The 14,962-nt window shown below is 39.9% G+C and overlaps 1 protein-coding gene across 1 annotated transcript; it reads right to left on the bottom strand.

Annotated features, from left to right (window-relative positions):
- Positions 1 to 570: 570 nt before the first annotated feature.
- Positions 571 to 13,688, bottom strand: LOC145391649 (uncharacterized). Its single transcript, XM_080266195.1, has 6 exons — positions 13,569 to 13,688; positions 12,063 to 12,199; positions 7,321 to 8,249; positions 5,710 to 5,866; positions 4,518 to 4,796; positions 571 to 721 (listed from the first exon to the last, which is right to left on the bottom strand). The coding sequence occupies exons 1-6, from the start codon at positions 13,686 to 13,688 to the stop codon at positions 571 to 573; spliced, it is 1,773 nt and encodes a 590-aa protein (XP_080122321.1).
- Between the last annotated feature and the right edge of the window lie 1,274 nt (positions 13,689 to 14,962).

Here is a 14,962-nt window from a genome sequence, read left to right on the forward strand (position 1 = left end):
TTAATATTAATAAATAAAAATAAAAATAAATAAAAACACTGTAGCAAACAGGGACACTTCACCGTATAGCGTGGTAATAATTAATTACGAAATTATAAAAGATTAACTCTATCAGCATGAGGATGTCTTTTCTGCTTTACTCCTGACACCTTCTGATGATTTTAACTGGCTCTGAACATGGTTTTAGACCTGATGGGGTAAGATATGGCCTTCATTTACCCCTTAACGACCAAGGAACTTTCCAAAGATGAACACAATCATCAGGAGGCAACAAGACATAAAACAAGCATACAATGTACTGAAGAAGTTAACCCTTTTGCTGCCATGGATGCCCTGTTTATTTTTCTCGAGGTACAAACAGACCATGTGATTCAGCTGAAAGAGTATCTAGCACTTCAAAGGTTAACAAAATTATTTTTAAATCCTTTGACTAACAGAATTTTCCTTGGCTGCACATGATTGTTTTGTGGTAACCTGAGTAAAATAACTCAATGCATTCATAGAAAGCTTGAAAAGAATTTTTAAAACAAATAAAATAAAAAATCAAAGTGATCCTAGGGCAGTGTGATCTTAGCTGGTGGAGTGTGATCGTTTGCGTTTCCAGCAGTCGGGGTCAATCCTCTTGCGTTCCTCCGCCTGCGCCCGAGCCTCAGCATTGAAGGTCTCTCGATCCTCCTCGGGCAGGGACTTCCACATGGCACCCAGCAGCACTGAGATCGCCCTGCAAGAGACACAAAACCCACCTACAGTCAATTCTCATTGTAAACAAGGCATAAGTTCCAAAAGCACCACTTAACTTTTTCATACAACAGTTTTTATTTTGTCATTCATTTTTGAGGCTCCAACATGCTTGCATGTGTTGGCCTTGGTCACCTAATGGCAGCTCTCCATGATGCTTGATCTCTGGCAGCTTCCCTGTTCAGTCCCTTATCCCTGAGGTCACACTCAATGACTTCATCCCAAGTCTTTTTTGGTCTACCTCTCGCAACCCTACCCGTAACATTATTATTTTTTCTTTATAACTGGCACAGTCCTTTAAACTGGGGAGAAAAGGGCAGTTCCTCAGGAAACAATAAAACTCTAAATGGCAATTATTCTGAAACATACTATGGAGCTGACTGCCAAAATTAACATAAACAACAGACATAATGAGGAAATGCTATCATCAGTTCTCACAGGCAACACTAAACTGCAAACAGCACAGAGATCAACCTGTCAGGATACTGGAAAAAACACCAATCAAGCCTTTAAAATTCTTATATCAAGATTACAGATAACCCCTTCAATCCAATGATATAGTTTTATATTTATTTTGGGGAGGTGGTGGCTGAATCAGTATAGAGGCGGCCTGCAGTCCTAATGGACGCAGGATCAAATTCTGGCTGGAGTGGGGAACAGTTTGAGGATTTGAATTCCATAAAAACAGACTTGACTGATCTACCAGAAGACCCGCCAACATGTCGTAAAAATACACCTGCTAATACCAGCAAACCAGTCCTGTATCACACAGTCCTAGCATGTATTCAATATGGACAGTGGGTGTTAATGCCGAAGTGGTGACATGTGGAGGTGTGTAGGAGGACTACTGGGCCTTGGGAGAGATCCTGAAATTTTTGCCCAGAGCCCTAAGGTGGGAAAGGAGGTCCGGATGATGATGATGATGATGATGACGATGATAAACTGGTGTGTGTGTGTGTGTGTGTGTGTGTATATATATACAGTAAAAGTCCAATTCTTCGGCATCCAATTCCCCGGCAAATCTGACATTTCGGCAGTTTTGAGAAATAGTCCCATTTACGAAAATCTCTGATCGTTTGGCAGATTTTCCAATTTTTTTTGTCAGTCTTGAAATTCTCCATGAGGACCCTCTACTGCTGGGGACTTCTTCCAGCAGTAGCAGACTCCAATCAACTCCTTCTATTGTACATATGTAAATAAGGAACCTACTATAAGTTTAGGAAAGTGTATGTGAACTTGTAGGCCTACTGTACCATTACATTTATATAGAGTATGTTCACTAATTTCTTTATTTTTCATATTCATGTATAGTACTGTATTCATTACAGTATTGTACAGTATCAAACAGTATACAGTACTCTCTCCAAACACATTTGTAATGATATGAGTAATGATGATAGTGTTCACCAAAACATATAAGGTATTGAGTGGGTAGGGTTTTAGATAAATCGGCAATTTTGATTTTTCGGCACTAGCCTGGTCCCATAGATGCCGAAAAATCGGACTTCTACTGTATATATATATATATATATATATATATATATATATATATATATCCATCCATTGTCCAATCCTACCTTGCCCCATGAGGAGCATAGAAGCCTGGGGCTAGGCAAGTTGATCCTGACATTTAAGATGAGAGTGACCTGCCTCACTCACCCCTGCATGGCATTACGTGAGCAATAAACTCCAACCACCCCTTGGATATAAACCTTCACCAGCTCAATCCGAATGGAGCGCCACAATTACCCACTAAACCACCAGGTGCCATAATTTGGTTATATGGTTACCACCCAGCATAGTAAATGGTTTCCTGGTGTCCAGGAAACCATTTGGCTTGTCACTCAGTGTAGAGTCACCCATAGGTAGAAGCAGAGGAAAGAACGAAGGAAAGAAAGACAAAAGAGGGAGTGTAAAGTTACCCGCAGGCAGGACGAGGAAAGAATGAAATAAAGAAAGACGGAAGAAGAAGGAAGGAAAGGAGGGAGGAGAGGAAAGGGCAGACACCCGAGAGCAGCACTACACTGAGAGAGTGGATGGTGAACACCCCCACCTACCACTTACATACATATATATATATATATATATATATATATATATATATATATATATATATATATATATATATAGTGTATATATATACATATACAGTTACCTCTCAACTAACATAAGTTTAAAAAACACGTTTTCGTTTTAACACGAGCAAATATTTAAGGAGATATGTTTAACTAACAAGGGTTTCTCGATTTAACGTGACTTTACACGTACATGATGGTTTCAAATTAGCTGCGCGCGCCTTGGACAGTCCCGAGCTGATAGACCGTGTGTGGCAGTTTATGCATAAATACAATTTTTTATTTGTCTGTTGCTTAAACTGGTTTTATTCGAACTATAATTTTCGAAAATGAAGTTTGGCCCCATTCTGAGCAATTTGGCTCATTTTCGGACAAGATTTGGCCAGGAAAGTGATGGTAGATCTAAATCGTTACAACCTGATGCTGCAGAAGAGAAAGAAGAAAACCACTAAGAACAAGATTGAGCAGTTCTTTATGAAGAAGACAGAAAACTTAAGGGAGTTATCTTCTTTTTTTCGGTCCTTCCTCATCCTTCTGCCCATGGGTGACTTTACACTCCCTCTTCTGTCTTTCCTTCATTCTTTCCTCTTCCTTCTGCCTGTGGGTGACTCAACACTGAATGACAAGCCAATTGGCTTCCTGTACACCAGGAAACCATTTACTATGCTGGGTGGTAACCATATAACCAAATTTTGGCACCTGGTGGTTTAATGGGTCATTATTGCGCTCCAATCGGATTAAGCCGGTGAAGGTTTATCTCCAAGGGGTGGTTGGGGTTTATTGCTCACGTAAAACCAGTCAGGGATGAGTGAGGCTGGTCACTCTCGTATTAAATGTCAGGACCAACCGCCTAGCCCCAGGCTCCTACGTTCCTCATGGGGCAACGTAGGATTGGATGATGGATGGATGGATATATATATATATATATATATATATATGTATATATATATATATATATATATATATATATATATATATATATATATATGTATATAAAATCTATGCTTGCTACCACAGATAATCTTATACTATAAACCTTAGGACAGATCTCAAGTTGTGAGGAGATTAGTGAAGGCTGTTTCTATCCCCTTCAGTCTTAAAAGTCTTGGTGTCTCTAAAGCTAAATAAAACTGTCTGGTGATAGGAAAAAAAGATACATGTATAAAATATATCACCAGACTGAAAGAGTTGAACTTACAGTAAAAATCATCATCACCCTACCATCCCACTTTTCTGACATTTAACTGGGTGGACAGGAGACACAAATAGTAAAAACAAAACATTAAAAGAAAAAAACTAGCAAGTGTCCACTGAAATATACCATACATTCATTTACTTATCATTTCATCTTTGAAATTTCCCAGGTGATACCACTCATGTATGTGAGTCATCTTATTACATCAATTTCGCAACATCTGTATGGTAGAGCCACTCCACTGATTTCTAAAGTTATAGATTTCGCTTACATTCTGTTCTGTTCCTTATGCTAGAGCATTATCAGAATACCAGTGTATTTTACAGCATTTATTAAGGAACTGTACTTTTATACCCTCCCTTCCCTTGTTTCTGCCTTCCTCACCCAATCATTTTTTGGTGGGAGAACATCTGAATGATGATGATGATAAATATGACAATGCTAAAGAATGTCAAAAAGGATTACAGACAACAAGAACTTACAGTACAGAATAACGTATCTCTGCATACCTGTTGTCTTTGCCAGGGTACTGCTGAATAAGCCTGAGGCGATGATGCTTGGCGAACAACATAAATCCATTCATGGGTCTTCGCGGCCGATTGCCTCCTCCCTCAGGCCCCGCACCACCTACTGCCCCGGTTGCACCCCGAACATCCCGCCCTTTTTTGGATGGGGAGGCAGGTGGCGAAAGGAAGATGGTGCGCTGCGTGTGAGGTGGGAAGGTGGCACTGGGAGGGGCTGAGTATGCTCCAGCTATACTGTCTGCTGGCTCATCATTGAAGTCAAACCTGCCAACAATTGATATGGCATCAGTCAGAGCAAATATATGAGTGAGGGGTTGTGTATCAAACTGTGCTTGTGTTGTCCTTACAATTCAGCATAATATTAGCTGGAAAATGAAGTTCATCTATCCATCATGGTGAAGTTTTTCATATACAGTTCTTCAACATAAACTAGGCTCAGAAAAATAAAATCAATGCCAGTGTTATTTTTATGCAGTACTTGACAAATTTGGCTGGAAAAAAAAAAAAAAAAAAGTGTCAGTGTTTGTCTTGAGCAGGTTGCCATAATTCACTAAAAATTAGACTACAAAAACAGGTCCATAATGGTGTATTCATATATAATACAGCATTCTGCATACAATAGGCTAAAAAAAAAAAAAAAGGGTCTATGTCAGTACTGTTCTTCCCAATCATTTTCTCCAGCAATACACAAGCCTCACTCTTCATGGAGCATGAAAAAACAAGGGTGAAGAAAGGGATGGGGTGTACATGGTCTCTAGATTAAGTGGGAGGAAACATGACATCACTGTACTGCAAAAAGTGGGTGCTGGTTTTATTTCCTAAAGCTGCTTTGTTTTCATTCAACAGAATTACATTATTCCCACAACTTGTTTTTTTTGTTTGTTTTTTTTAATGCATGGAAGAACGAATCAAACACCACAAGTCTGCAAGACTGTACCTTCCACAAAGAAATAAAAACAACATTACTGAGAGTCAAACTCAAAATCTGTTAAGTTTCAGATGGCTGGACATGCTGCATTTTAAAGACTGGAGGTCATAGGCAATAGAAAATATACCAAGTTACAACTGCAAGAAATTCAATGACTCTTAGTTACGAGGTGTGAGTTTCTTGGTTCCATCTTAAACTGACCCTCCAGTCTGACCACACTCATTCTCTTATGCAAAACACACGCATCACCTCTTCATGGCGTCGGCAAGATCTGGAGTGACAACTGGTATGGGTGTCTGTGTAGTCTCAGGATGGTATGGGGGTAGGCAGACATCCCCTTCCTGTAACTGTTGACACGGCAGGCTGTAACGTTCTGTTGTCCGGTCAGGGAACACACTGCACCAACCTGACAAAATGTATAATAACTGTTTTTGCCATTTCAGGATTGGGTGAGGTAGATAATCTATGAAAGTATAAGAAAGTGTAACATCCCCAAAGAAATGCAATATACACGCATCACCTTACCTTTTCCCGAGCCTAAGTATTAGGTGAGGTAGCTAAATAAAGTAAGAAAGTGGGAGAACAATCAACAGCATAACCAATAAAATGAGACACATATCTGGTAATCATTCAATCCTTTGGAATCCTGGATTCACCCATAAATTTTACCATAAACCCATAAGAGACTCTTCTGCTAATAACCTTCAATATATGCTGATATACCACAGCACACTACTTTTCATTAATTCATTCATCACCTAATCCAGTGTTACCCCATGAGGAGTGTAGAACAAGTATCTAAACAATCCACATGCAGCCATTCCATTGAAATGATTCAGTTAAATATAAACAGGCGTATATATACCAAATCAGATCACCTATAACTATCTAAACACAGTACTCAAAGCAAGAAAGTGACAAAACATTTAGGGTCAAAAACTGTATACAAATAAGAGAGGAAAATAGCCAAGTAATTATCTGCTAACGATAACAGCTACCTCCTACCACGTCTAATGACCTGCAACTATGGGGGGGGGGGGAAATAAATCTATGTTCTTGGTATATACATACATACCATCATCATCATCATCATCATCCGGACCTCCTTTCCCACCCTAGGGCAGGCTGAGGAGTAGCAACATCCAGACAGCCAAAGTTTGCCCTATCCAATGGGCCACAGTTCCATTCACTCATCATTCAAGCTCCCAGAATCCTGGCATATCTGATACACCAAAAACATTCACCACAATCTGTAGCTTCACATAAACGTATCCAACAGAGTCAATACGGACGCTATCATGTTAAAAAGGGGTGCTAAATCCCTGATCATGCACTTCTTCTCACAATATTCATCCAGCCAGCTTGATCTCTTGTCAATCCCCTAGCCTCACCAACTTCCAAACCTCTCTTCCTCACACACTCATCCACCATATCCCTCCACCTTCTCCTTGGCCTACCTTGTCTCCTCCCTCCCTCAATTTTGGTCAGATATACCTTTTTCACCACTCTATTGCTATCCATTTTCTCCTCATGACCATACCATCTTCTTTGATTCTGGTGTCCACAGACTTCCTCACTCCACACACGCAGGCACGCATGCATGCACGCACACACACAAACACACATACACACACACACATTTAAATAAAATGAAGCAGTTTCCTACATTCATATCAATCTATCAATTCAAATGATGCTAAGCTCCCTCTTCAGGAATCCCCATACTGTGGTTGGCCATGATAAAGATGATGTTTTCTATGGCAAAGTAAGTGGCAAAACTAGCTATTACTTCCTAAGAACTGTTGGAAGCTGTTGAGAAAGGGCAGTACAGTACTTGTATAAATAACCACCTGCATGTACCTTTGCCATGGACATAGAAGGGATGGTCAGGGGGTGTGACTACCATGATGTCCTCCTGCTGAACCATCACTGGGCGGAAGTAGAGCTGGCAATATGTGGGTGAGGGTGAGACATGCGCCCCCTCATGAAGGATGCGCATGACATGGAGTCCGTGTGGGGCATAACGTTGTTGGTGAGTGCGTTCCAGCTGACCCAGTTCCTCGCTCATCCTTGCCCCAGTAACCTGCCCTCCCCCACCCAGTACAAAGTAGACCCTCACGCCAGACATAAATACAGACCAGACGTTTGTGGGCCACTGGTGCTCAGACTTTGGCTGTGGGGAGATGGACGAGGGACAGGGAGATGAACCCGGCCCAAGTCTGTCTGTGTAACCATGACCCCCAAGACCCTGAGGTGCCACGGCACTGCCCTGCATGTGTGGGGAAGGCATGTGTGGGGAGACATGGTGTGGCGATGGCATGTGTGGGGACGGGGCATGAGAGTATGACATGTGGCATTCACTCATCATGCCTTCATTTTCCAACTCCTCTCTGGATGAATTTAGGGATGATGTGGAGGGATGAGAGGGAGCTGGGGAGAGAAGTGATGATGGCAGGCCTCCTATAGCAGCTGTGGACAGGTTTAAAGGGCCCTGAGCTCCGCTGGACAGTTCCCCAGAAGCTATGGAGGAGGGGTTATTTGTGTTTCCCTCACTGAATGGAAACCTACTGGTGATGACGGGTATGGCTGAGTGGGGGTGTGGTGTGTGTGGGGTGTGAGGGGTGGGTAGGCCTGGTATTCTTAACGATGAGGATGATGACGAGGATGAGGATGAAGGGTTACCCATGGGCTGCTCCCGGACTTCAGCAGTGGAGCGGATCACTCCTGGCGCAGCTCCAGCAGGCAACTGAAGCCCTTGAGCATCCAGCTGGAAGGACCAACTGTGGGCTCTGAAACAATGAAACAAATACATGAAAATGTAACATACATTTCATGATTCTACAAATCATCATCATCATCAATCTCTTGACCTCTTTTCCCACCTTAATCTGAGGTGAACTATGGTTAAAAAAATAAGGAAAAGAGAACATACAAAAGAAGGAAACTATCAGCATGTCTAATGAAATGGGCCGGCCACTTGTTTACAAACTATCCCAGCCTATAGATTTCTGGCTTTATATCACAAGCCTAGCCATCTACACACATTTTTGACGTATTCAGGTTCTTCTCAACAGATGTACTCCATGTTGCCTGGCAGACACAGTCATTGTATCAACTAACAAGCTATTAAAAAAAAAAAAAAATAAATAAATAATACAGTAAACAGTGACAACCAAACTCATATTTCAATTCAATGATGTACTTTATATGGTATTTTATTCCTGCTACTACTTGATAAGTCTACTGTTTATGGGAGATATCTTGCAGTGAAGGGGATAATGAGAGCTATAGCTAACCCCTCCAGTTTGAAATGCCCCTCCTGAGCTGAATAAAGAGCCCAGAGGTAGTAAGAATAAATCAACAAAAAACATTACAGTATTAGAGCGAAGGGGTTAAGGGTAGATAACCAGCATTAAAAAAGCACCTCTCACAGATCAAATCTATTCATGGCTCTCACTCCAACTAAGGCATTCTAACCTCCTGACCATCAGGTACCAAATTATCTCATGAAAAACTGGATACTGTATTATTAGTGACAAATGTGGCTTCCAAATTGCAGCATCAGACATTTTTGTAAAAGGCCAGATCCTCTGAGAAATACAGATTGTAGATGTGTTACTGTCATGGCAAAACTTGGCTGACCTTTAATCACTGACCTTCAAAAATATAAAAGTTCAGTGCAGTTTCAATTTCATGGAAGAATTTCAAGTAAATAACGATTCCCCCCCCCCAATGCACTGGAAGAATTTATCTCATGAACGTGATTACAATGCATCACATCAGTTTGGTAGACAATTTACTTGCTATAGTTATCTACGTCTGATACATCAAAACTATTTTACTTAAACATTTTATAGCTTTAATCTATGTGACTGCAATAAATATGGTAAGGAGGACACTGTATGTGAGAGTAATGTATATGATATTCGTAAACCTATTAAACAGTCTGAAACAGGTGGCTATACCAGCAGTGTAGAAATAAAAACTAATGACTTACATTAAATTGCATACAATATATAAACGAGCAAAGATGATTCAAGCATAATGGGCATGACTACAAGAACAAATATTTCATTCATCCTTGCCTTACCAATATAACTACTGGTACACTGACTGGGGCAACAAATTCAGGGATATGCTAGTCTAAATTTATCTTAGAAAACCATATTTTAAAGTATCCAGAGTATGAGCCAGGACATTTTTAATTAACTTATAAAGTTGTGGGGATGTCTTTTTCAATTTACTCTTGCCACCTCCTGATGATTTTATTCAGCTTATTACACACTTTCTGAACTGAAGTGGTTTGATTCAATTTTAATAAACCCCTTCAACACAATGCCTTGCATAAGTTCTATATAATCATCTGGCTGCAGCAACAGCAAACTCAAAATGAACGTCCCCAAGATTCACGCAGTTAAATGACATTCCACAGTAGATGTTTGCTAATGTATCTAAACAGCTTGAATGGGTTTTATCATTTTCCAGTAATTGTGTGACAGAGCAACATACAAAGAATACAAAACTGAATATGGTTGCACAAAACTTACAAGGACCAGGATGTGACTATTAAAACAACAGAAAACAATATGATAATTAGCCTTATGAAAGGCTACTGTAATTGCTATAATTTCTTTTTTGCTCACTCTCATCTTAAATGTCAGGATCAACTTGCCTAGCCCTGGGCTCCTACGCTCCTCATGGGGCAGCATAGGATTGGATGAAGGATGGATGAATTCTTTTATGAAAAAAAAAAAAAAAAAAAAAAAAAACTCTAACTATGCAGGCAAATAACAAGCTAGGCTGACTGTGGTGGGTGGGTGGGTGGGTAAGTTATAAACAGACTAACAATGATGTTTCTGCTCAGACTTCCTCATACATCAGCTTAACCCCTTCCAATTCCATGATGTATTTTTCATTTTATTTTCATGACCTTCAACAACTGTATTCAGCATAGGGAGGGATACCAGGTTGTGAAGAGGTTAATGGGGACTGTTTCTAACCCTGCTACTACATATCTTCTCAACAAAGCTTAAAAAATCTGGAGTTAGCAAGAATAAACCAATCAAAAAATGTCTATTGAAAGGGTTAACCCCCTTTACCATGACAGCTTGAATATAGACCCTTCTGCATGCCCAGAAAGGAAGAGAAAATGAACTACCGTACACTGTATTGTGGTGAGTTACTCAACCTTTGAACAAGACAGGGCCCAAAGTTCAGTCTAAATATCATGGTTTTTATCTCATAGCTGAGGTATAATATGATCCCCCAAATTACCAAACCACCTGTGGTAAAACTGATCAATGACCACCAGTGCTCAGAAGTTTTAATGCAGAGAATGTTTTGAAAGCTTAATGTATTACCGTACCATAAATAATTTAAATTATGTTAACAGAGAGGCACGTCCCAGTAATAATGTACAGTAAGTACCATACATACACTGTACCGTCTAGTGCAGCTTGTGGTAGACGTGCTTATGGTCAATGACCTTACTGTCTTCATTACATAAGTATAATGGTGACCAGTAAACCTTGAATCTGAATATGCATCACTCACAGTGCTGTGTGATCTTGTTACCAAAGCATGGGATAAAGTGATTGCAGAAACTGTTTTCAAACATTTTAAAAAGTGCAGGACCTGAAATACAATGGACACTGTGGCATTTTCTACTGCAATACACAACAGAGAAAGAAAACTGGGATTCTGCATCCCCCCTTATTTCCTGCAAGCAACCACAAAAGTGAAGAAATAAGACAGCCATATATTCTTCTTCCATTCATCCAAACCAGGCAAAAATTATTACACCTTCTCAATAAACATCCTTTCCACATGTGGGTAATATTCTTCCAAGGCTACTGTTAACTTTCTAACGCAGGCACCAGAGGAAACAAAGTAGGGAGCAGGATTCCCGATAACATTTACAATCAATTTTCTACTGTAACTTAGATGTGTTACTGGTTGAAGAACTAGAGATACAATAAAATTCTTCATTCTCCTATCCCTGGTATTCCTGTACAAAACAGATGTAATAAATGATAATAATCTTCTCATAATTAATACTCATTTGTGAGAGGACCAGGTGCCATGGAAAGACTGCACTCGCCTTTCCTTGTTCTTCCTGCTATGTCAAATCACAGTTATGACAGGAAAATGATTCACAAGTTATTTGTTATTTCTTTTCTGAAAGCCCTTACAACACAAAGACCTGTGTTCTTGCTGGCTAAGGAGGCTTCCAAACATTTTGTCCTTGCCAGTTGATTTTGGCTTATGACACATGAATATTCTCTTGTATGGTATTCATGAAATCTATGTTGGTACCAAAAGGATATAAACAGCATACAACGGAATACTGTGGTTCAATATTCAAGATCAAGACACATTGTATTTATGCAACCTATGATGGTATTAAAGGCATAAATAGCACACAACATAATACTAAGGTGTAACATTCAAGACACATGGTATTTATGTAATCTATGTTGGTATTAAAAAGACAAATAGCATAAAATATAATACTAGGTGCAATATTCAAGATCAATTACTAAAAAAGGGGCACCAGACAGTCTCCTAAGCTCATGAAAATTTGGGGGTAAACTCTCGCATACCTTTTCCTGAGTGGAAGGCTCTTCTGTGTGAGAGGTGACCTGGGACTGGTGGTGTTGATAGCTGCGAACTCTGGAATCATGGCCTCAGGTTCCAGATTACGCTTGCTAAGGTCTAGAGGGGGAGGGACGGGACGCATCTGGCAAACACACAGACATCATCATAATCATCATCCTGACTCTTATTTCCAACTAAACACAGGAAAACAAAGGGGGAGGAAACATAATCGTCATCACTTTGAGTTTGGATGGGGGAGGATCCAAAAACAAGCAAGATGGAATGCACCCTTATCACCTTAGGAGAGGTGAAGTAAGATTCAGAAACAAGGAGAGGGAAAATATACTCATCATTTCATACCTTATTTCCACCAAAAGATGGGCTGAGAGTATTAAGGAGGAAGAAATATCACTGTAACCATTACTGCCATCCTGATCCTTATTCTCACCTGAAGATGAGGTGAGGTGTTTTCCAGCAACAATGAAAGAGGAAGCACAAAAGTAGGAAAACTATATCACTATAATTATCATCACATCCCTTTTTCCTAGCTAGATAGTTTGAGGAAAAATCAATAAACAAGGAAAAAGAATGCACAAACACAGAATTATCAAATGGCATACCTTGTAAAATGGACATGATAATTCACACATTGTTTAAGTATTTTACATCTTGACTCCACCTCAAGAGCAAAACCACCTGCACATACTCGTATTTAATTTGCAGTTTTCTTATATGCTGCACTTCACACAAACCTTCCAGAATAGTCATGCTACTGACTACCTTTAAAAAGGGATGCAACTACTGTGTAAATCCAAAGCTCAAGCACTTTGTGAGCAACTAACGTGGCTGACACCAGGCAAGTAATTTAGCTGAGGAAAATCCCTGGCAATTAAAATGGTTGGTAGGCTATTATACATCCACTCATCTATCATCTAACTATCTATCTATTGCCAGATGCCTCAATCCCGCAAGGGGTGGCCACAAACAAATAGCCTCAATGTCGTCCTATCCCCCGCCATTTCACTGCCCTGCTCCCAGCTAACACCCCCCTCTCTCATATACCTCTCCACTCCATCTCTCCATCTCATCCTTGGCCTGCCCCTCCCTCTCCCCCTCACTCACATACACTCTCCTCATTAGTCTCTCACTCTTCATCCTCTCCACATGGCCAAACCACCTCAGCGTGTTCCTTCTAACGTTTCCAATCACATCCACATTAACGCCACAATGATCCTTCACTTCCTCATTTGTCAATCCGTCTCTCCATGTGACTCCATGCTCCTCTCAAATAACTCATTTCCACAGCTCTCACTCTTGACTTCTGTCAATACATTAATTATATCATACACTGAGGTCAAATTTCAATACAGCATGAAACTGTACTCTCGTTTAAAAAGTCATATCTACAAGAAGCCATACTCCACCAATATCAAAATCAAATCTGCTACCATTAAACAAACACCGATTATCTAACATGGATACAAGGGCTAAGCATACATCCCCTTACTCACCTTTCGCTTGATGCTGAGGTCTCGTGGCTCCTCGTGTGTGGGTGAGAGGGAGGTCTCATGTGTCCCCGGCCCCATCAGGTCCGGGGACATGCGCTCGCCCTCGTCCATGTTCAAGTTCATTGTTATGCCCACGCTGAAAAAGACATGACACTGTTAGTCGAGTTAATGACATAACTCCTATCTACAATATGGCCACCTTAACTTGGTGGAGAATTTTGTCAATTTGCTGGGGGGTTTTGCACAGCTCAGTGACAAAAAAAAAAAAAAAAAACTATGGCCTACATCCTCTCCATAGTTACAAATTCTACGACTTATTTCTTGTTACGGCTCATATTCAAGAGGGAGAGAAGGCAATTTTACACTAAATTAAGTGGACTTTTGACCGAAAATCTCCCAGGACTATCTACAACAACTCATCACAATCTGCCACAAACTTTTTTACATGCAGCACAGTACACAAACACAATTTCTGATCCTACATGGGCACAGTTCATTGGAAAAATATATGAAAAGATGATATGGTATAGTAAATGTGGTAGGCTGGCTGGTCCAAATTAGACAGCTCCTATCAAACAGCACAAGAACATGGGAATATGGCTAGACCTGCAACTAATAAGTACCAGTACTGTGCATAAATCATGCAGCAAGGGTACCACAGTCTAGATTAAACTGGAACTGGTTAGAATGGGCAGTGAAAGTTTGTTGGAACTTATGCTACAAAACTGAGTATAAGGTACTTCTAGCCAACTAAATTTATTCTTAAAGATTTCTTTTGGAGCTATCACTTATCTGCCAATCACCACAATGTTAGTAATCAATTCTTATGCTTTACAGTGGATTTTATTATAAGGAACTGGTACCAGTAATGGAAAACTACCGTGAAGAACTGAACAACTGTGCACTTTCCAATGCTTGCTTGGAACAATCATGGAAAAGTACAAAAAAATTAATAGTAATTTAGAAAAACAAGGATAAAGACATGAAAATACACACAAATCATGCTTCATAAACCATTTGATACCATGGTATTGGACTTCCACTGTATATCTGGCAGCAGAAATGAAAGAAAATGTGTTGTCATCCTTCAAGTGATTAAACAAAGAACAAATGAAGTTTGTATTCAGTCATTCCAATAATAAAAAAAAGTGGTACTAAATTACAAGTAAATTTTTTGTATTTTAGGTAATAACCTGAAAATATGATGTGCATCTTACAAAAATAACAAAGATAAGCCAACACAATGCCTGAGTCTTGTAGAGTGGAGTGCAGTTCCCACAGACTTTTCTCATACTTCCTATACAGTACAGAGTCAGCAATAATATAAATTGCTATTTCGATAATGTACCAGTAAAATAAAAGGTAATGGGCTTTAAAACTGAAGAAGCAACTCATGA

This window comes from Coenobita brevimanus, chromosome 19 (genome assembly GCF_032717465.1).
Source record: "Coenobita brevimanus isolate Jiangsu-jjx chromosome 19, ASM3271746v2, whole genome shotgun sequence".
Taxonomy (NCBI): Eukaryota; Metazoa; Arthropoda; class Malacostraca; order Decapoda; family Coenobitidae; genus Coenobita; species Coenobita brevimanus.

Excerpts from the sequence above, each read along its gene's own strand:
- LOC145391649 (XM_080266195.1), bottom strand. The coding sequence starts at position 13,688 with ATGAACTTGAACATGGACGAGGGCGAGCGCATGTCCCCGGACCTGATG. Across the intron at positions 12,200-13,568 it reads ACCTCAGCATCAAGCGAAAG|ATGCGTCCCGTCCCTCCCCC; the intron begins GTGAGTAAGGGG and ends TGTGTTTGCCAG. Across the intron at positions 8,250-12,062 it reads AGCCTTCCACTCAGGAAAAG|AGCCCACAGTTGGTCCTTCC; the intron begins GTATGCGAGAGT and ends TCATTGTTTCAG.